Source organism: Bos grunniens, chromosome X (assembly GCF_055505025.1).
Source record: "Bos grunniens cultivar Pamir isolate PY7600 chromosome X, Bosgru_T2T1.0, whole genome shotgun sequence".
Taxonomy (NCBI): domain Eukaryota; kingdom Metazoa; phylum Chordata; class Mammalia; order Artiodactyla; family Bovidae; genus Bos; species Bos grunniens.
The window spans coordinates 13,351,255-13,371,534 of NC_141194.1; the positions used below are offsets into that span (position 1 = coordinate 13,351,255).

Below are 20,280 nucleotides of genomic sequence, written 5' to 3' on the forward strand. Positions count from 1 at the left end.
CTATTCTGCTCCACCATCTGACAGCGCTCCCTCTGAGTTGCTTCTTCAGGTGTGGTGATGAGGAAGCGCTGGTTTGTATCACTTAGTTACCTAAGGTCCTTTAAGAGGGGAAGGAAACAGGCCTGTGGGCCTGGCAGCTTCTGGTGGGCACCACCGAACCTGTGTGTTTCTTCAGGGCATGACGGTTTCTGTACTTGGGAGCAGAGAGATTGTTCAGTCCACATCTCAAATAGCTTATATACTTATGATAAATCACCATTGTTTGACATGCAGGCTGCTCCTCAGGCCAGTTCAGTCAGAACCTCTGGGGATCAACCCAGGCATCAGAGCATTTCTTTAGAAAGCTCCCCAGCTGAATCTCCCTGTGCAGCTAGGGTTGAGAATCACTGCCTTAGGTAAGAAATCAGAACTTCACTCCCACCCTAACCCCTGCTTTCCCTCAGGGAACCAAGTATGACAATCCAGGACCTAAATCCACCCAGTTTCATGAGGATCAGTGGATTCAGGGGCAAATAAACAGCCAGGTAGTGTTTTATTAGGACAGAAGGACCAAGTCACTGGAAGGAGTGTCAAAGACATAATTCCCCTGCAGGTGCCTGCCAGGCTTCCAGGCTGTGTTCAAGGAGAAAGATGGTGGGGTCGGGGGAAGGCCTTTAGGACAGCCTGACCCAGTTTACCTTGGAGACGTGAGGATCCAAGGCCGAGGTGTTGGGGGCAGGCTGGGGTCTGGAGTAGGGGGAGGTTGGAGGGCTCACCCTTTCAGAGCCACTGGCACTTTGTGAATGGAGTCATCTTCTGGCATTGGTTTCAGCAAGGTCATGGCACCTCTGCCAACTCTGGACAGCTCACCAGTTGGGGGAGACCAGGCCCTTAATCAAAGATGCCTCCAAGTAGGACTTGGCAGAGATTGCATTCGGCACAATAAAAGCGGAGCGGAAAATGACTGCTTTTTGCTTCAACACAAATTTTATTACACCAGGTTTCATTATAAAAATGTTATAGTTTTGGGTGTGTGTTTATTATATAAACAATGTAGTTACTCTGATCTTCACCATCTTTCAAACCGGAGTCTCAAAGGGAGTTTTATTTACTAGATTTAAAGCCACGGAACAATTGTTTCATACGATTGCCTTATAAGCATAGGAATAATTCAGGGAAAAAGCAAACTCCCTGCATTCTTTCCTTCTCAGTCCCTGCTGAATCTTCCCAACCTAGAGGCAGGCATAGCCACCAGCTGACCATGCTAGATCTTGTAGCTGTTAAGCTGTATGGGGGTAGACCTCAATGGAGTAGGATGGTCTTCAGAAGGAGGGCAGAGCGAGACTTAGGCTTAAGGCTCCTGCTGCATCTAACCTACAAGAGTGTCCTAGTGGCTTGGGTAAGTGTGGGAACCACCTAAGCTAATCAGGCTGGCTTTTGGGCCCCGGACCTCTATACCATCCCATAGTCCAGGGCCACAGGGCCCAACAGCTACTGCCATTATTTATGCCCTAGTCTCTGGGCATACATATTTACCAGAAACAAAGCTTTCACATTAGTATAAATATCCTCTCAGGTTCCTTAGTTCATTCCTGGGAACTCCACATTCAGAAGTGCTGTGTAGACTGCCGCCATCTTACAGCAAAGTCTATTTTGTCCATTTTACTAGTGTTTTCCATTTTGATTCATTTATCTGATTTTATAGTCACTGACTTCAGATTGTAAACTTTTTTCCTAACCCTTAAATTGAATGCTTAATTTACAAAATAAATAGGTGAATTGCCAGCTATAAATTTACCTCAGAGGACAGCTTTGGTAATTTCCATTGGTTTTACTAGTTGGGTTCATTGTTATGGGTTTCATCCTCTTGATAGTTAGGTTTTGGAGAGGCAGCATGGTGTGGGGAAAATAGGCTTTGGTATCTGCCAGATCTGGGTTTAAATCCTTACTCTGCCGTGTATCAGTTGTGTGACTTTGGTCAAGTTACAGAATTGCACCTTCCTTATTTCTAAAATAGAGATGGTAAAATCTGCCTTGTATATTCTTTAAATGAGGATGAAATGAGTGAATGCAGGCAAAGGGCTTAGCATAACTCACCTAGGAACTGTTCAGTCCGTAGTAGTTGTGGATAATAATCATATTTAAAATAACACGCCTTTGGCTGGGAAGCTACTCTGCATTTGCATGTCTTAGGCAGGGGGCCAGGACAGTGGGTGTCCTTTCTGGATCAACCCACTTATCCTAACGTCCTCCAGAGGCACTAGCAGATGGGACATGAAAATACCAACAGTGTGCCTAGGGAAGGGCAAGCAGCCAAGTGTTACACTGGATTGAGCATGCTGAGGCGAGCCAGGAAAAAACTCAGCATAACCCAAAAGCGCACCATTGAGAAATTCCTCTGAAATTCCTTAGTTTGCCTCTCTTGTGGAATGTTCCTCAATAGAATATTGGAGCTGCTCTGTCTCAGACCTGGCTTCTTTCCCAGCTACCCAACTAGGTTGCTTCCCCTCTCTAGGGCCTTGACTGCTTGGCATGACCAGGGCCTTGAAGGAGCTGAGCATCTGGGGAGCTGAACTTGATGGAGCAGCATCTCTGTGCTGGGCACCAGGCTTGGCTGTGGGCCTCAGACATGACTAAGACCCTGCTCTGCACTCAAGGACTTACAAGTCGGGAGAATACTGACCCACGAGCAGCAGAAAGGCTGGTCACAGTACCTCAGGGCCCATCCACAGGAAGGAGGGACCAGCTCTCCCTTGTGGGGTGTGGCCTGGCCAGCCAAGTGTGGCTGACAGAGCAGGGCACCTTTGAACCTACTACGTTAGGGTAAATGGGTTAATGTGTATCAAGTTTGGGGTGGATTTTTGTTTGTGGGGTTTTTATTTGTTTGCTTGCTTGTTTGTCTGTTTTGCCTTGTTCTGTTTTTGAGAACATGATAGAATGAGCTCACTCTGATCTTCAGTATGAAGAACGAAATACCTAGTCTGTAAAACCAAGAGATTTTGCCATCTTTAGGTATCTAGGTATTACCGTCTTTTATAGAGGCAATATTTTGCAGAAAATGAAAGCCTATTTGCTTGGGGTTGATTCTTGCATTCTCTGAGTTGGAGGTGAGGGTGGGGAGGTAGAGGAGATGGGAAGGTTAGGAAGGGTTAAGGCTGCAGGAAAACAGAAGCCAGTGTAACCTGCTGTCCACTCTCTACCCTGCACAAGTCCTCTGTATGTAGACTTAGGTAGACATTACATGTCTGTGTTCAAGGCAGAATCTTCTAGTCTTCTCCAAAGCTGGCCTGTGCTTCTGAATGCTCTGTTGGGTCGCATGGCTTTCTTCCTCCTGGGTGCCACATTTGGAGTCAGGAGGGATACTGAGAAAGTCTACTCTCCTGAGGGTGGCTGGCCTTACGTGTGGCTCTAACTCAGTGACCTTGAGTGTGGTGATACCCACTGGCTCCCGAAATGGCAGAAAGGAAATGTGGAAAGGAATTCACCTCAGTCATATCCTCTTATCTGAAACGCAGGCCTAGTTGTTCAGCATCCAGAGGCCAAATGTCAAACACCAATAAAGGGAAAGATGCAAATGTTTCCTCGGCTTTGAAGAACTGAGGCCTCTCAGGAATGTTATCTTTTCTCCCTCTGGCCCCCACTCTACAGCCAAGCAAGGAGGAAGTTTTGATTTATTCTTCAAGACAGAGTAAATCACTCTTCTCTCACCACCTTGTCTCTATGTTATGCTTGCCATGGATGGCATTTGGCCTTTAACAATTAGGATCCCTCTTCCATCTAAGTTTTTATCCCTGGAAACCTTCACCAGCAAGATAGAGCTGGATGATTAATTTTGAAATAAGGAAGAGCTTGAGAATAGGCAAGGGGCACACATCAGTAGCCACAGGGCCCTTGGCTTAAATGGATGACAAATTACTCATCCTACCTAATGTAGGCCTCTATAGCTCCTGCTTTGAAAGCCAGAGGTGATGACGGGGGTCATGGGTTTCTAGTACTTTCCACAGCTACCTTGGAAAGCCAGCAAAGTGGCCGGCTGGGAGAATTAAGATAATTGTGTATTGAATGCTTTTCCTTGAAAAGAAGGTGATTTGTAGCTTCGCTTGGTGAGCCTTCTCTTTTTCCTCTCGGCCCATCTCCTCTTGGCATTTACTTGTTCTTGCTGCTGCTTTTTTTGTTGTCGTTGAGTTTGTTTGTTTGTTTGTTTCGTTTTCTTTTTTTACACTAACGACATCATGGGCAAAGAGAGGAGATTTTATTTTGAAGAACAATGATCACATTAACCAGGTGACAGCAGATAAGCTAAAAGTCACTCCATTTTCTCCTGGGAAAAAATGTTCTTTGCCGCCAAATCGCATTCCGCTTCTCTTTGTCTGCTCTCCTCTCATGGGAGGGTGGCAGGGCTGGCTGCTGATGGACTCAGAAGAAATCACTGGCAGATAAGATACACCCTTGATTCATATAAGAAGGGAAGTTTTTGAGTTCAATGATAAAAAAATATCTTCCTTTCCTGTTGCACAACATTCTTGTGGCTGGAACTCTCTGTAGAACGGTGACATTTCTCTACCCTTGGTCCACAGTATCAAGCAGAAAATAACTATGAAATCTGAAACTTGGTAAAGGATGAAAATCCAATTCATTGCAGTTTGATAGACGTGTAGGCCTGGATCAGACTCTGTAGCTACAGAATCTACCTACATCCTGCCCTGTTTTCAGAGCAAAACTGAGGACTCGCCTACCTTCAAGGTATCACAGCCACCTACAAAGACCCAGCCAGTGCTCTGTGCAGGAGCTGGGGAACCCAACTGGTGTGTCACCGCAGGTCTAAGAGCAGCTGTTAGCAAACAAACAAACCAAGCCTCCAAGTGACTGCAGAGAGAGTGAGTGGGGGATGGAGGAGGAGAAGGGAAGGAGGCGCCCTGAAGGGAGGGAGGTTTAGTTTGATGGATTGCTAGGAATTTGTTGGCCCCAAGAAGCATTCTGGGGTCACAGCTCTGAGCTGTGGTTTCTTTGGCAAGATCTCATAGGCTTGTTGTGAAGACTGGAGGAAGTAATGAAAACGAAGCACATAGTGCAAGGCTCGGCCCACAATGCAGACTGAGGAACTGTTTGCTGTCGTCATCATCATCAGGAGATGGTGTTGTGTGGAGAACTTGAAGGCTCTCAGTCACAGGCCATGAAAACCCTTTGCCCGCTAATTGTAACCCACTCTTTCTAAGGCTTGACTCTCATTTCTCATATCTTGGCAGACTTTGGCTAATATTAGTTCACCTCTGGCAAAATGAAAGCAGGTTCAACCAAGTTTCAAAAGATGTTTTGAACCCTACTGCGTTTCTCAATATAGCATCTTGTATACAGGGTTTATAATTTTAGGAGTGGGTGGATATTTGCGTGGCGGTATAGATATAAAACCAGTGGCGGATGCAAGCATTGCTCTTGGGTCTTTGTTTTCATCAACTCATTTCCACAACTTCAAAAAACATTCACTTGGTCGTTTTTTTCTTCTAATCTGTTTATCCTCCAGTGCTTTTGTTTGGGTCACAAAAGGAAAGGTATTTCTGGCAAAAAGCAATGAAACTTATTTCTTCTAAAGTTTAGCATTTACAATAGAACGCGAAGTACTGTTGTATCATAAGTGATCAATATAATGTTTTTGAGAGGGGTCTGTCCATTAACATTGGGGGCTGAGGAGATTTGGAGCCCAGAGCTTGGGGAAAACCAGGATGTTAAGATTAAAACCCATCTACAGACTCTTTATTATGTGCTCAGCAGAACTGTGTGGGTCACAGCAGCTACTCATAGCAACCCTCTGACGCAAGCACAATTATGTCTGTTCCCCAGAGGAGGAAAATGAGGCTTAGAGCGTTTGCCTAACTTGCCCAAGATTATAGCTCAGTCGATGGGAACCAGAACTTGGACCCATGTCTGTCTGATCCCAAACCCCAGGCTTGTTACCACCAGGCCATACTGACTGTGAGGATTTGAAAGTAATGACTCCAAAGTAAACTTGGGGGTGGTATCTTTAGGTTATCATACAGGTTAAGAGTTAAAAGATGTGCCATGGTCTACGCTCCAGTCTCTGCTGAGGTCATCCAAAGAGAAGGAAACTTAGTTTTTATTTGAAGGAGCAACACCCGATCAGCAGAGATAGGCCTGGCACAACATGAGACTTGAGCTAAGAAGAGGTGCCAGAGAAGGGACAGAGCCAACAGTGTCCGCCCCCGCTGTTACCCCGTGTCTTGAGAAAACAGAGTGGTGTAGGGAAAGCCTTTGACTTTCTCTTTCAGTCCTAAGCTAGTTAACCTGACTGCCTGTAACTGATATATTTATTATCCAGCATTGTTTATCAGTGACATATTGTTCAAATATTCATTTCCTAGGAGAGGATTGTAAATGTCTCCTGGAATCATAAAAGGTGATGGATTAACAAGTGGGGGAGGTTGTGGCAGGTCAAGAAGTTACCATGTGGGGTTTCCCACACCATCGCTTGTGAGGGTCGGCAGGTCATGAGTTGTCTCTCAGTGGCGAGAGAGAGGAGAGTTGGTCCTCTCTGACTTCCTGACTTCAGCATCCTGGTGAAGGTCCTCACAGCGATTATACTTCATCTCATTCAGAGGTTTTGAACAAAGTAACAAGTAGCAGGTACGATTACAGCTGTTCCTGGATTTGCAGGAATCTGATTGTAACTGTCTCCGTTCTCCACTTGGCCATCTTCCCACCATCATCTGCTTTCCCAGAGTTCTCAGGCCCGGCTGCTCTGAACCCACAGTGCTGCCTGTTGGCTGGAACAGAAAACCCTGAGACTCAGCATCCTTTCCAGTACTGTGAGATGAAATGCATGTGTGTCTCTGAAGTTCCCTACACCAGCCAAGTGTTCCAGTCGTGCAGAATTCTTTGTACTTTCTCATCATACCATGCTGTCGCACACACCTCCAAGCCTGTATACAGTGTTCCCTCTCTGGAATGCTTCTATGACTGGTTTCATCTGGCCAACTCCTAGACAGTTTGGAAGGGTTGGCTTAAGCATCACCTTCCTTGAGAAGCCCTTCCTGACATTGCTCAGAGGGATTTTGTCATCTCCCTTCCCGTAGCCCATATGCTGTACACGCCTGTATTTTAGTGGTGCTTCCAAGGGCAGCTGGAGAAGGGATAAGCTACCCACTCCAGTATTCTTGGGCTTCCCTTGTGGCTCAGCTGGTAAAGAATCTGCACGCAATGTGGGAGACCTGGGTTCGATCCCTGGGTTGGGAAGATCCCCTAGAGGAGGGCATGGCAACCCATTCCAGTATTCTTGCCTGGAGAATCCCATGGACAGTCCATGGGGTCGCAAAGAGTTGGCCATGACAAAGCGACTTTCACTTTCACTTTTCCAAGGGCAGAGGATGAACTAATGCCCCTGAGGGGATCTGAGCCACAGGGTGGAGGTGGAGATGGCCCAAAGCTGCCTTCCAGAGATCTTGAGATTTCTTTGTAATTATATGCATCTATAAAGTTTGGACCGTTTCTATAAAATCTGCACTATTCCCTACAGTATTTCATATAAAATAATCTCCCCCCAAATAATTATTGAGTAAAACTATGGTCCATGAAGATCCCCCACCTTTGTCCTGTGGTGTCCTGAACCCCCAGGCACAACACAGTATATGTTGAGAGTATGTGGAAGTCCCTCTGAAAACCATGTATAGTACAGTGTCTTTCTAGTTGGCCATTCTATGCGCTCCTTCAGAGTAGGGACTAAGTCTTTCATCTCGGCTGTAATATTTATAAGATTTTAGATACTCAAAACAATTTTTTTGAATGAGTGAATCTTTCTCGTGATATTAAACATAATAAAGAACCAGTGTTATTAAACCTCAAAGAGATGGGGTCATCTCTTTGACCCCAAGGTCTCCATCAGCCCACTTCTCTTTCTCTAGTTACGTTTGCATTTCACTGGGCACTGGCATTTAAGATTAATTTTTATTATTTTATTTTTTAAGGTTAATTTACATGGCTGTGCTGGGTCTTAGTCACAGCATGTGGGATCTAGTTCCCTGACTGGGGATTGAACCCAGGCCCCATGCATTGGGAGCATGGTATCCTACCACTGGACCACCAAGGAAGTCCCTAAGATTAATTTTTAAAACCATCTTCTGCAGTTATGTTAACATTTAGTCACTACCATGATACCAGTATTGTTTTCCGCTCTGGTTCATGGCAAATGCATATTTCCCCAGCAATACTGTGGAAGAAAGAAGCCTTGATGGGCAGACTTGGAACTCTAAATGTCATCTGTCACTTCTTTTCTGTGGGAAATTTGGTCCTGAATTAAAAAAAAAAAAAAAAAAAAACTTACACATGAACTCTGGAACACTCTGATGCTGGAGACTAGCTATATTCAAGGGTCAAGCCCCTCCATTCTGCAGTTTCTGTTTATAGGCCTTACTGCCCACAGCCTGAGGAAGTGGGGTAAGGAGGCTTGAAGCCAGAGCCACAGAGTGACATCCCAGAATCACTGGAGCGGTCAGGGATGACCTCAGATTGGTCCTTCCCTCGAGTCTCTCTGGTTCTATCAGCAGCAGCATCAGGCTACCTTGGATGTGTAATGAATGTCTCAGGAAGCGAGAAAAATTCATTCTCACAAATCCTACTGACATTTGTGACCCTAAAACTCTTGTCTTTCTCCGGTTCAGACAAATGAACACCTGAGCCATCTATCGTCTCTCCTTTAAAAGAGAGTCTCAACTAAACTTAAGTTTCTTAAGAAATATTTGAGTAAAGAAACTCTCCTGTGCAAAGCAACTTTCAACACATGATCCATTTATTATGAAATTATTCTTCAGAAACTTCCCACTGGTACCCTTCCTTCTTTTTGTAAGTTTTATTTTTTTAAAGTCTTTATTGAATTTGTTACAGTGTTGCTTCTATTCTACATTTTGATTTTTTGACCTCCAGGCCTGTGGGATCTTAGCTTCCCAACCAAGGACTGAACCCACACCCCCTGCATTGGAAGGCGAAGTCTTAACCACTGGATGCCCAGGGAAGTCCCCCTTCCTTCTTTAGAAGTGAATTACTCTTCACAGAAATGGAACACCCTTCAAGAGCAGGCCAAACCATGCCTAGATCCTCCTCCAGGTCACAGCCTACCTGGCTTCTCTAGCATTGCATCTGGTATATCTTACGAAGCCCACCCAGTCATTTCTCTATTGTTTGACGTCACCCCATCCTTAAATGACAAAATCTTCCCTCCCAGTTTGGCACATGATGGTATTTTTCTGTCTCCTCTGATCTGGAAGTTGCAGTTCTGATTCCACCCTGAAGGCACCGCACAGAGGTCCCAGCCTAGAGCTGGAATCCCCATTCTCACACTGGGCAAAGTGATTGGGAAGCAGGGTCAGGGCTTGAACTGGGGTAAGCTGCCACCACTGGTGTAGAGAGGGTTTTGTTTTTTTTTTAATTCCTAAAGTTTCTCAGCAAAACATCCCCCTTTCTGGAACATAATTAGTATGTGTTGAACCACAAATGTAGAAAATCGCTGAGGGTACAGACCAACATATGTTCACAGGGCTACAAAGAAGGTTTCTTTCTTTCTCCCTTTCCTTTATTTGCTCCTTGCAAAGCCTTGCCAGAGTCAACTGAAAAGAACCCCTTTTCATCATATACACTTTTTCCCAAGAAGTAAAATGAACTAAATTAATTCATTCACTCAGCACTGTAAATACCAAATGAAGAAACCATAGATGTATAGATGTAAATACTCCCTCTGTAATTATAACTAGAGGGCACCAAGAGAAAGAAAAGAGAAATTACCCTAAGTTCAAAGGTTCCCAGATTTACTAAGAAAATTATGAAAGAAAAGAAAAAAGCCCAAGCATCTCATGCAAAGACAGTGAAACAATCAACTCATATGTTACTCGCCAGCACTTTCTGCAAAAGAAATGGCTTTTGATGAAGCTGCTGGGAACTCTGAATGCTGAGCATTTTTCCTATTAAATAAAGTTAGTAATTAATGTAGCAATTAAGAGTGCAGGGGTTGATTTCACCATGTTGAAACTGTGGTAGTGCAGCCAAGGTTGAGCACTTCTGTTGAGGTATTTAGTTGTAACCATTGTTTCTTCCTGTCTCAGACTGTTGAGTGCGGCCCTAATTTAGTTTGTAATTGTTCCTTTCTTCCTTTTGAGAGTCTCCATCTGTAAGTTCCCCAAGTGTGTGGGAAGGGGAGGATGTGCATCTCTTCTCCCCTGCCCACCTGTGTCTTTGGCTGCTGCATCTTCTTAAGACAACCGTGACTGTTGTTGTTGAATATTACAAAACTGGTTCTTGTTCTTGGGCTTACTCCTCTGTTTCCTTGAGTGGGTTCTGGGGTCGAACACACCATCTCTCCTTCTCTTCCTCCTATGCACTGACCATCTCCTGGGGGTGACTCAGGGCCACTCCCCTTGGAGATGCTCTCCCCCTAACCACACGACCCAGCATCAGGCTGACAAGCCCAGGGTTGAGGAGGGAAGGTGGATCTCCATGGCTGAAGGCTAGTCATAGGAAGCCTTTCTGGCTTGGCACTTTCACAGGGCATAAATGAGATGATGTGAAGACTTTAAGCTATGGCAATGTGTGGAGCCTTCAAAAAGAATTCATTTTGTTTTTAGGAAGGTTTTAGTTGATTGATATCTGCATTTAAACCAGGTCTCAACACTTAGTATCTGTTTTGACAAGTGGCTAGAAATGGACAGAACTTCCTCAGTTGGCCTTTTCTGTGTAACAAACCCCCCTAGTATTTAGTGGCTTAAAAAATCAGTGGGTGGTTCTTCTGGTCAGGCCCTGCAGGATGATCTAGGGTGGCCTCATTCACACATTGGTGGTTAGCGGGCTCGGGGTCAGAATGAGGGGGACAAGTGGACCCCATGTGTGTCATCAGCCAACAGCCTAGCCCAGCCTAGCCTAGCCCTGCCCCGTGGCTATAAGCCTGGGTAGGCACCATGATCAGCAGAGGTGTAGAAGCTGGAACCCATCTGGAGCCCCAGGCTCAGAACAAGTTCACTGTCACTTCTACTACATTCTGTTGGCCAAATGAAGTCACAAGGACTTGCTCAGATTCAGGGTGGAAAAATAGATTCTACCTGTCAACGGGCAAAGCTGAAAAGTACTACAGCTCTTTTTTGAAATCTATACAATAACCAAGCTCCTTTACTTATAATTTAATATGTACTGATATATATATGTGTGTGTGTGTGTGTATATATATATATATATGAATTTGGCGTTCTTCCACTGATAAGGTAACTCTCACTTGCACTCAAATAGACTTTGTAAGTGGGAGATAAGGGGTAGGAATTGTCCATGGCCATGACAATGAATGATCCATGTAAATACTATCTGTCATGTGAGTCATCTTGTTAAAAGGCTGTGAACAGCTGTCCAAAAGGCAATGTGGTGAGGTGGAAAGAGCACAAACCTTGGAAAAAGACAGATCTGAGTTCAAACTTCATCTCAACTTTTAGCTGGATGGCCTTAGGCAAGTTACTTCACCTCTTTAAGCATCAATTTCCTCAGCCATAAAACAAGCATAGTGATACCTGAGGTTGTTGTGAGGATTAAATGAGATTATGTATAACAGCCATACATAGTAAAGAGCCATTTCATGCTAGCTTCCTTCCCCGTCCCCCTCATTTAAAGAAATAATAATTTTATTTAGTTAGTTATTGGCTGCACTGGGTCTTCTTTGTGTGTCTGTGTGCTCAGTCGTGTCTGAGTCTTTTGCAAGTCGTGTCTGACTGTAGACTGTCAGGCTCCTCTGTTCGTGGGATTCTCCAGGCAAGAATACTGGAGTGGGTTGCCATGCCCTCCTCCAGGGGATCTTCCCGACCCAGGGATGGAACCCGGGTATCCTGCCACTCCTGCATTGCCGGTGGGTTGTTTACCACTAGTGCCACCTGGGAAGCCCTGTTCCCTTCCTTTTTTCTTTTTTTGAAATTCACATGCAGTGGGCATAGTGGCTTCTACTTAGAATCACAGCTGCCAAGTTCCTTTTCCTGCCAGGTACCAAGTTTTTCTTTTCTACATCCTGCATATTTTAGAGAAATGACTTTGATATAGTATTTTTCAACCTGGGATCTTGGAAGTATTTGCAATTATAAGCATACAGCTAACAATTCCAAGACAATTCTTAGTTTTGGTGATGTACATTATGTCACACTCTTGAACTGTGCATAGCTTGGTTTTCTTTATGGTCTGGATATCCTGAGGAATTCTGGAAACTCACCACCAGAAAAGAAGGCTTTGAAGTAATAAAAAGTGGGCAGCAGTGTATGGGAATGGAGTTCTCTCAGAAAGGACGTATTTACAGTGGGGAAGGTTTGCAAACACATCTAGGGGCTCTAAGTGGTGAGCTGGGGCTTTGGCGGCTGGGGAAGGGGGGCAGATGGGGCCAGACCTCTGCTTCTCAGATGCATTCCATGGGGCTCCATTTTGGCTAAATCATCATAATTCCCACCAAGACAGCACAGAATGATAATGGTTTTATTTATTATTTTATGTGCATTGCCAGGATATGCAAAGCTTTATAGCTTGCCATAAATCGAGAGGGATTATCACAGCTGTTACTTATTTTAACAGGTCACAATACAGTAGTTTGTGCCAGATGGTTTTGAGAATTTTGAGGAGAAATTGTATACAGGCAGCCATACAGACACTAGCTTGGGTAGCTGGGCCCTGAAATTAATTCACATTTGCTATGATATAAAATGTATATGAATAAACACATAGTTCCTTAGGAACAAGCAAGCCATTTTAGAGCAGTGGTGTCTTGTGGAAGTCATGAGATCTGTGAGCAGCGGTGGGCTGGCAGCTGTGATGTGACGTTACAAGGAGCCAGGAGGAGTGAGACTCTGCCACACCCACGTGATGCCAGGCTTGCTTCAGGGAAATATAAACATTGGAGGCCAAACTGGGTTTTTGTCATTGGAGCCCAAGAGAGGAAAGGAGGGAGGCCACCTTAGGGAAACATCTGGGGAGGGTGTGTATGCTGGAGAGTGAAATTAGAATTGGAATTCCTGAGGTCACCAACAAGGTCAGTCTGGGGCAAAAGGGTTTCCCAGACTGGGCAGATCATAGTTCATACTGTTACTATTATTATTTACAAAGATTTACTTATGTATTTGGCTGCCTTGGTCTTAGTTGTGGCATGGAGACTCCAGTTGTGACTTGCAAGCTCGGGCTCAGCAGTTGCATTGTGTGGGCTTAGTTGCTCCACAGCACGTGGGATCTTAGTTCCCCAACCAGGGATCAAACCCATGCCCCCTGCACTGCAAGACAGATTCTTAAGCGCTGGACCACTCGGAAGTTCCCCCACCCCAGGTCATATTATTGCCCTTGCAGATGCTGAAGTTTACGTGTAGAGTGGTCGGTTCTAAAGATAAGCAGAAATGGCAAGAAGAAATAAGAAGTGAAGATGAGGAATCATTTCAGAAGGTGGTTTTTGTTCCAGGTTTCATAAAACAATAAATTTCCAGAATGAGAGACCAAGAGAAAACCTCTCAGGTCATCTCCACTGTCCTTGTTGTATAGCTGAAGAAACAGACCAAGAGGATCACTTACGTTGAGTCATCTTGCTTCTTTCAATTAAAAAATGAACGCAGACTGTCAGGGTTTGTGGAGTCTGTAGGCCTCTCCCCACATCTCTCCTTGATTTGCTTCCTCCCTGCACCAAATATGTCTCCTGCTGCCCAACCTTATGCTGGGGAAGGACTGCCCCCACCCATCAAATAATGCAAGTGTTAGTCACTCAGTCATGTCCAATTCCTTGGGACCCCATGGACTGTAGCCCACCAGGCTTCTCTGTCCATGGGATTCTCCAGGCAAAGAATACTGCACTGTGTTGCCCTGCCCTTCTCCAGGGGATCTTCCCAACCCAGGGATCCAACCCAGGTCTCCTGCATTGCAGGTGGATTCTTTACCATCTGAGCCACCAGAGAAGCCCAGGTCTAAAGCATAGCTGGGTTTTCTTGGTAAACTGCTCCAAGATATAAAGATAACATATCACTTCTGGAACAGGACTAAAGTTTTTTAGCTTTTTCCAATCAATTTTTTCAGCTCCTATAAGATAACAACAAAATAATTAAGCAGGAAAGGCAAGTTTAGAACAGACTTGGGGCATATATTGGATATGATCTATGTATAGAAAATCAGGAAGTAACAGTATTTTGAAAGCTGAATAGACCATGACTGTCAGGGGACAGAATTAGAACCTTTCTTTTAGATTCCTCTGAGATGATGAGTAGAAGCATTAAAGCTTTGAAAATCTGGAGGCTAGATAATACCGAAAGGGCCCACTCTTTCCAGAGATGCTGAGCTTCCAGTAACTTTATCTCTGGAACACAGCACTAAGCCTGAAAGTAAGTGGAAGGCACTTCCCCGGGCTCCAAATAGTTGTCAGCAAGCCCACGCACCTTGCCACTTAGATTCTTGCTCAGGCCACTAGTAACTTTTCCTTAGTGGGCAGCTGTTACCCAGCCATGATGTCTGTTTCCCTCAGCCCAATGTGGCTTCAAAGTACAGGGAGGGAGCTAGAAGCAGGTAAGAGAGGAGTGACAGTGGGGAACTAACAACCATCAGGGAAAGAGCTTGGAAATCCAAAAAGGAGTCTTTGAAATGTGTTGCCATAGAGACTGATAATAAGCCTTCCTAATAAAGACCCTAAGTAATCAGCAGAGCATTAAATTGTGTTTTGTATCATCTGATTAAAGAGATAGGAGAGTGACTTGTTCAAGGTAGGCTAATTCTGGTAACCAACCCCCAACATTTCAGTGGCTTCATTCTGACACTGCAGTCTAATGCAGGTTGGCATGCAGTCACTTGCATCCCCAGGCTCTTTCCACTTTGGGGTTTCTTTACCCCAGGGTCTCTTAATATGTGTTGGAATGGTCAGGAGCTTTTCTGAGCCTGGCCTGGGACACACAGGCCTTTCCCACCTCCCACTGGCAACACTGAGTTACATGGCTGCACCTCATGGCCAGGGAGGCTGGTTGGAGGAGCAAGACAGGGACAGTCAGTTGAATAACTAACTAGCTAGTTTCTTCCAGGGAAAATACAAAATGTACTCCAAAACAATGAGGGGCTTCAGTGAACCGCTTTTGGTCGGATCAACTTGAATTGAATGGATGATCACCGATAATTGAATGAATGGACTTTTCCTGGGAATACCATTCCTACATTTCCTGGGAATACCAGTTAAAGGGAACAGTCCTGTCCTGAGTCATGTCATAGATTCAGAGGCTGGCAAACTGTGGCTCTCAGGCCAAATCCCACCCCCTGTGTGTTTTGTGCATAAAGTTTTATTGGAACTCAGCCCCCTCCATTCATTTATGCCTTTTGAGCTATAACAGCAGAGTGGAGTCACGGCAATAGAGACCTCGTGGCTTTCGAAGCCTAAAATATTATCTGACCCTTGATGGAACAAGTTTGCTGATCCCTACTCTAGATCATCACTGTCCTAAAGGGACAACACATTTGCCATTGTTTTCTTCCTGAGACCTGGTACCTTTGGCTTCCAGAAAAAAAAAAAAAGCAGGACACCCACATGGGCTGGGATGTAAACTCTGCCCTTAGAACGCTAGCTCCAAGAGGGTGGAGTCCGCTCTGTCCACTCTAGTACCCAGCAGAGTACCTGGCATCCAGGATGTTCAATAAGTACTTCTGTTTGAACCTGTGAGCCATAGGAAGCATCAGGTACCCTAACCACCAGAAACAGGGTGGGGACTCAGAAGAACTACAGTCTGAGCATGTTCGGGAAGACCTAAGACACAGGAAGGAGCTATCTTCATTGGGGTTTATTATGTGCCAGGCACCACCAAGGTGCTTTGTATCTATTATTTTATTTCCTCTTCCTAACAACCCTATAAATTAGGCATCCTGTTTGCCTTTTACAAGGAAACCAAGGTTTAGAAAAGTCAAATGATTTTCCAAAGGCCATACTGCTAAGAGTGGAAAAGCTCAGATTCCAACTCAGGTCTTTCTGGGACCAAAGTCCAGGGTTTGTTTGTTTGCTTGCTCTCTCGTGCGCGCTATCTCTCTCTCTCCCACAGGACTTGCGAAAACCCTATCCAAATGTAAGTGAGCTAGTTATATCATTATTTTCATTGTCACTGTTAACAACAACCTCATTGCTATAAAGATGAATGCAAAGGGTGGATGGCCATTTTCATCACTTTACGGAGCCCTGCGGGCCTCACTGCTGAGGCTCTCCTTTGGTAGAGCAGCCCTGAAAAGCTGGAGCAAGACAGTCCATCTCCTTGGGATGTGTGATTAGTGACTTGGCCACCAGTTCCCTCTGATCTTGCCAGGGATTGCTGTAGAGGGTGGCCATTTTGCTCACTGGAACATAAATTATCATTTCAAAGCCCGAGAGGTTTGAGTCCGCACATGGCAGGGCTTCCCGTGGCCTGGTGGAGTCTGTCCCAGAGCTCTCAGTGTGCTTTAAACAAGCTCCCGGGTGCCTCTGGTCCTTTGACAAGCAAAGGGAAAGACTCCTTTTTTTTCTTTTTTCAGCAGCAGTTCCACACCCGCTGTGGCCACTCAACCAGGCTCCCCCAAAGCCAAGGGAGTGGTGGGCTCTGCTCCCACTGACTCCTCAGGGATGTCTGGCATTCTCCATCATGCCACCTTCGTGAAACCCTGTGGTCCCCTGGTGTCCAGGAGAGGCCTTCCCTCCTTTCCTGGTCTGCTGCTTCTCTGTCTCATCTCCCTGGTGGGATCTTTTCCTTTGTCAATCTACCCCTTGAACTTTGGGGCTCACGACTCTTCTCGGCCTCACTTGGAGTGACCGCACCACCTCCTCCCACCTCATCCTTCCTGACCTCGCCTCGCTCTGTCTTCCGGAGGGGACTCCAGCCTGTGCTGCAGGCTGGCAGCCGTTGGAAGAGGTTGGTGTGAGTGGGGTCAGAGGAGAGCAGCCAGCCTGGACTAACTTGGCTTCCACGTGATCTTTTGTGTGATCACAATTGTAATTCATAGTAATGCCAATTAGGAAATACTCTCTACCAGGGCTTGTGGCAACCCTGTGATTTCTTGTGACCTTGGCAAGTCGAGTGTTTCACCACAATTTGTGAATTATGGAGGGGTCAGGGGCCTCATGGACACAGGACTGCTCTTGTGTGCAAATCTGCCCAGGACCTCGGTCTCCCTATTTGAAAACAGGTAGCCTGGTCAAAACAGGGACAAGTTTTCCCTAAATGGGTTTCCAAGGCTTCAAGACAAAGTACCAGAAACTGCCTCCCACAAGGCATATTTTGGATAATTTCATTCACTGCTTTTCCCCTGGTTATATATTAGGGATATATCCCATAAGTGTTGTGTTTTTGGTGGCCCTAAATGGCTTTCTGTCTTCTGGATGTGGTGGTTATATATAGAACCTGCCAGCCTAAGGCATGGGCACACAGTGCCGTGGTTTTTAGCCCTGGTTTCTTCTCAGAGTTGGTTTAGTAAATCACCCATCCCTGGAGATGAGCCCGTCGCCGGGAAGGCATTGTCTTTGCAGTGTTTTGGAGCCTGGGCAGGCTGAGTTGTGTCCAGGCTGCGAGGTTTCGCCAATGAAAGGGGGGAGGGGAGGCAATGTTACAATATTCAGCCGCTCTAATCCTGTTACGCACGCGGGCACATGCTCCGCGCCAGTCTCCAGCCTCCCTCTTGCCCCGGCTGGAGGAGTTGGCACGGTCGGCGTCTCTGATTCCTCTGCTGTTGGCTTGAGACCAGGGAGCGGGGAGGTGAGAAGGGAACCACGGGGGTGTGGTGCTGAGCAGCCGTGGTCGGTCCAGCCTGTTGGTGATGAGCCGAGCCCGCCGCCTCTCTGGGCATGGGTAACGCGCAGCGCCAGCGGTCGTGCTACCGGAGAAAGAAACGCACAGGTACCAGAAATCCAGATCCAGGATCCTCTGCAGCTCCCGGCTCGTCTAAGCGCGCAGGGCCCGCTTTGTGGCCAGCTCCGGTGCGCCACCGAGTTTGGGGCTGGGGTCTGAGTCCTGCAGCTCACTGCGGCTGGCAGCAGGGGACGGATTATTTTTAGCAGGTTCCCTTTAGCCCAGTGGAGCCAGGAGATGTTCACAGAGTCGGGCGGCTGTCTGCAGAGCGTTGGTGCAACCGTGCCTGCTGCCCGGGAGGTTTGGCTGCCGCAGTCCCCTCCATTCACTGGGCTGTAAATCGAAGCTGTCTACACCGGCAAGGCGCTGGATCCCAGCGTGGCCCTGGGGCTACGTCCCGCCCAGGTCTCCTGGCACCTGATTTCCCAGTGGTCAATTAGGTGTCTCTGCCTGCAGCATTGAAGCAGTGGAGGGGCCAATGCCCCGGCTTTGATGGAGCGCGCCGTGCGCAGAGACCTCCCCAGTCGACTTCCTCATCAGAAGGCAGCATCCATTCATAATTCTCTCTCAGCCTGTGGACCGAGTTTGGCTGGAGCTGAGCATGGACTCCGGTGATCTCCCTTTTTGCATCTGAAGCAGAAACTAAGATAAAAGGGAGAAGGAAGGGGGAATGCGGTCCTAACGCAACAAGGTGCTGGAAAGCCCCCCGAGAGGCCTCTCCTTTGCAGGGAGAGGGAGAAGAGGCAGATCGCGAGCCCAGCGCCTCAGCCAGCTGCTGCTTCGCTGCGGAGCCGGCACGCATGCCTACCTCACCTGACGGCCGCATTCCCGGGGAGCCGGCGCGGGGCCCGGCGGCGCGCCCAGGGCGCACGGGCGGTAGGATCTCTGCACCGGGGGAACGAAGCGCGGGCGGGCTTCCCAGGGCCGAGCCCGAGCCTGAGCGGGCGCCTGGGGAGGCCAGCCTCGGCCCGGAGCCCCACCGCAACCCCCCGGGATGTTCCGGTGTGTGTGAGATGGGACCGGCGTGTGGGGGAGGGGGGAGGGGCAGGTGACATCATTTTTAACTAATTTTTCACACCTCTGGCTGGTGGGTAAACTTGGGGAGTGGAGGAAGCAGGAGCCGCAGCCCCGCCGCACGCTAGCATGAGAGGAAATACCCCCAGCCAAGGTCCAAGAGCCAGGTCCCCTTGGCAGAGCAGAGTGAGGGGGAGCCGGTGGTCAAGGTGGACCGCGCAAAGCTCTGAGGGATGAGGGGAGCCACTCTGGCTTTGGGGGAAGTGGCCTTTTTTTTTTTTTTTAAGCATATTGCAGCTGCAGCTTTGAAGTTTGCCGCCTCCTCCCCACCCCCATCCTGGATTTTGGGGCGGGGCAGCACTCTTCCACGCGGCTGCCCAGGCCTCTTCTAGCTTGGGTGCAGGGACTGCAGGGGCTGGTGGCGACAGGGACTCGAAGGCACTGGAAGTGGGAGGGCACCCCGAGACTCGGCCTTCTGGAAGCTCTAGGGGCTGGGGAGAAGTTGGGGGCACCTCTTGGTGCCTCTTCCTGTTTTTCTGCCCTGTCGCTGGGTGTTGGGAGACATTTTGCCTGTGCAGGGGTCTCCCTGTCACAGAGCTGGCTGTGATGCTGTAAGGCAAGTGGACTGTTAGGATGAGCTGGACGAGGGAGGCGACCGAGCTGCAGCTTTTGCTTTTGTGGCAGTGTTAACCCCATCAAGCCAGCTCCCTTGGTACACCTGTCCACCTGGGTCACTGGGGGCGTGTGAGTCCGGCTTCTGATTGACTAGTCCCGCCGGCCAGCGGGCCAAAGCAGGATTTGCCCAGGGCCTGCCAGGCCAGGGATGGGTGGACAGTAGAAGAGCGAAGCCCCCCACCCCCACCCCCGGTACCCCCTCAGGGGAAGGTTAAGCAAGCCCGCCCATGATGGTGCCCGGCGTTGTGGCCACCGTGTGCTCAGCTCCTGACTTTGGGAGCTCTTGTTTTATGAGGTTTTTATTTTCCAGTTTCGTGCCTCCTGGTCCCCAGTTTGTTTTTCACAGCTGCTTGTGAGCAAGGCAAAGATAACAGCATCTAAAAATAGCCTTGCGCGGCTGGAGATGCAGCTTAGCCGGACCCCACCATCACAAGGATGGGGTCTCCCTTCCCGGATATGTGAGAGTGAGCCCCGCTGGGCCCCCAGGAAGCCTGAGGCTAGGTCCACACAGCCTTCAGAGGCAGTGCTGCCTCCAGTCTCCGGACAGGGTGGGGATGCTAGGGCGCTGGTCTGGGTGAGACAGCAGCTGCCTGTCCACCCCTCTGTGAGGGCCAGAGCTACTGGGCTGCAAGATTGGGGGATGGGATCCCAGACAGGGACCCCTCCGCAGCCCCCAGCCGTGGTATTCTGCAGCTTTACATTCTCTGGGAGTTCTGCTTAGCCATCCATGTGGGGCTTCCTCCTCTGTGCTTCAGGGGCTAGCAGGCCACACCCCCCCCAGAGGCAT

At 47.7% G+C, this 20,280-nt stretch overlaps 1 protein-coding gene and 1 non-coding gene across 21 annotated transcripts in view; one reads left to right on the forward strand and one right to left on the reverse strand.

The window, feature by feature from the left end:
* NHS (NHS actin remodeling regulator) overlaps positions 1 to 20,280 on the forward strand; it is a 502,026-nt gene that overhangs the window by 393,996 nt on the left and 87,750 nt on the right. The window contains exon 1 of one of the 20 annotated variants that reach the window (XM_086386810.1): positions 18,480 to 18,830. The exons of the other annotated variants lie outside the window; for them this stretch is intronic. Coding sequence (XP_086242936.1) covers positions 18,605 to 18,830 — 226 coding nt within the window. The 5' untranslated portion in view covers positions 18,480 to 18,604. Of the gene's footprint in view, positions 1 to 18,479; positions 18,831 to 20,280 lie in introns of those variants that run through there. 20 annotated transcript variants of the gene reach the window in all.
* Positions 8,006 to 8,077, reverse strand: TRNAW-CCA (transfer RNA tryptophan (anticodon CCA)). The gene has a single exon. It is a non-coding gene; the product is annotated as a tRNA-Trp (tRNA).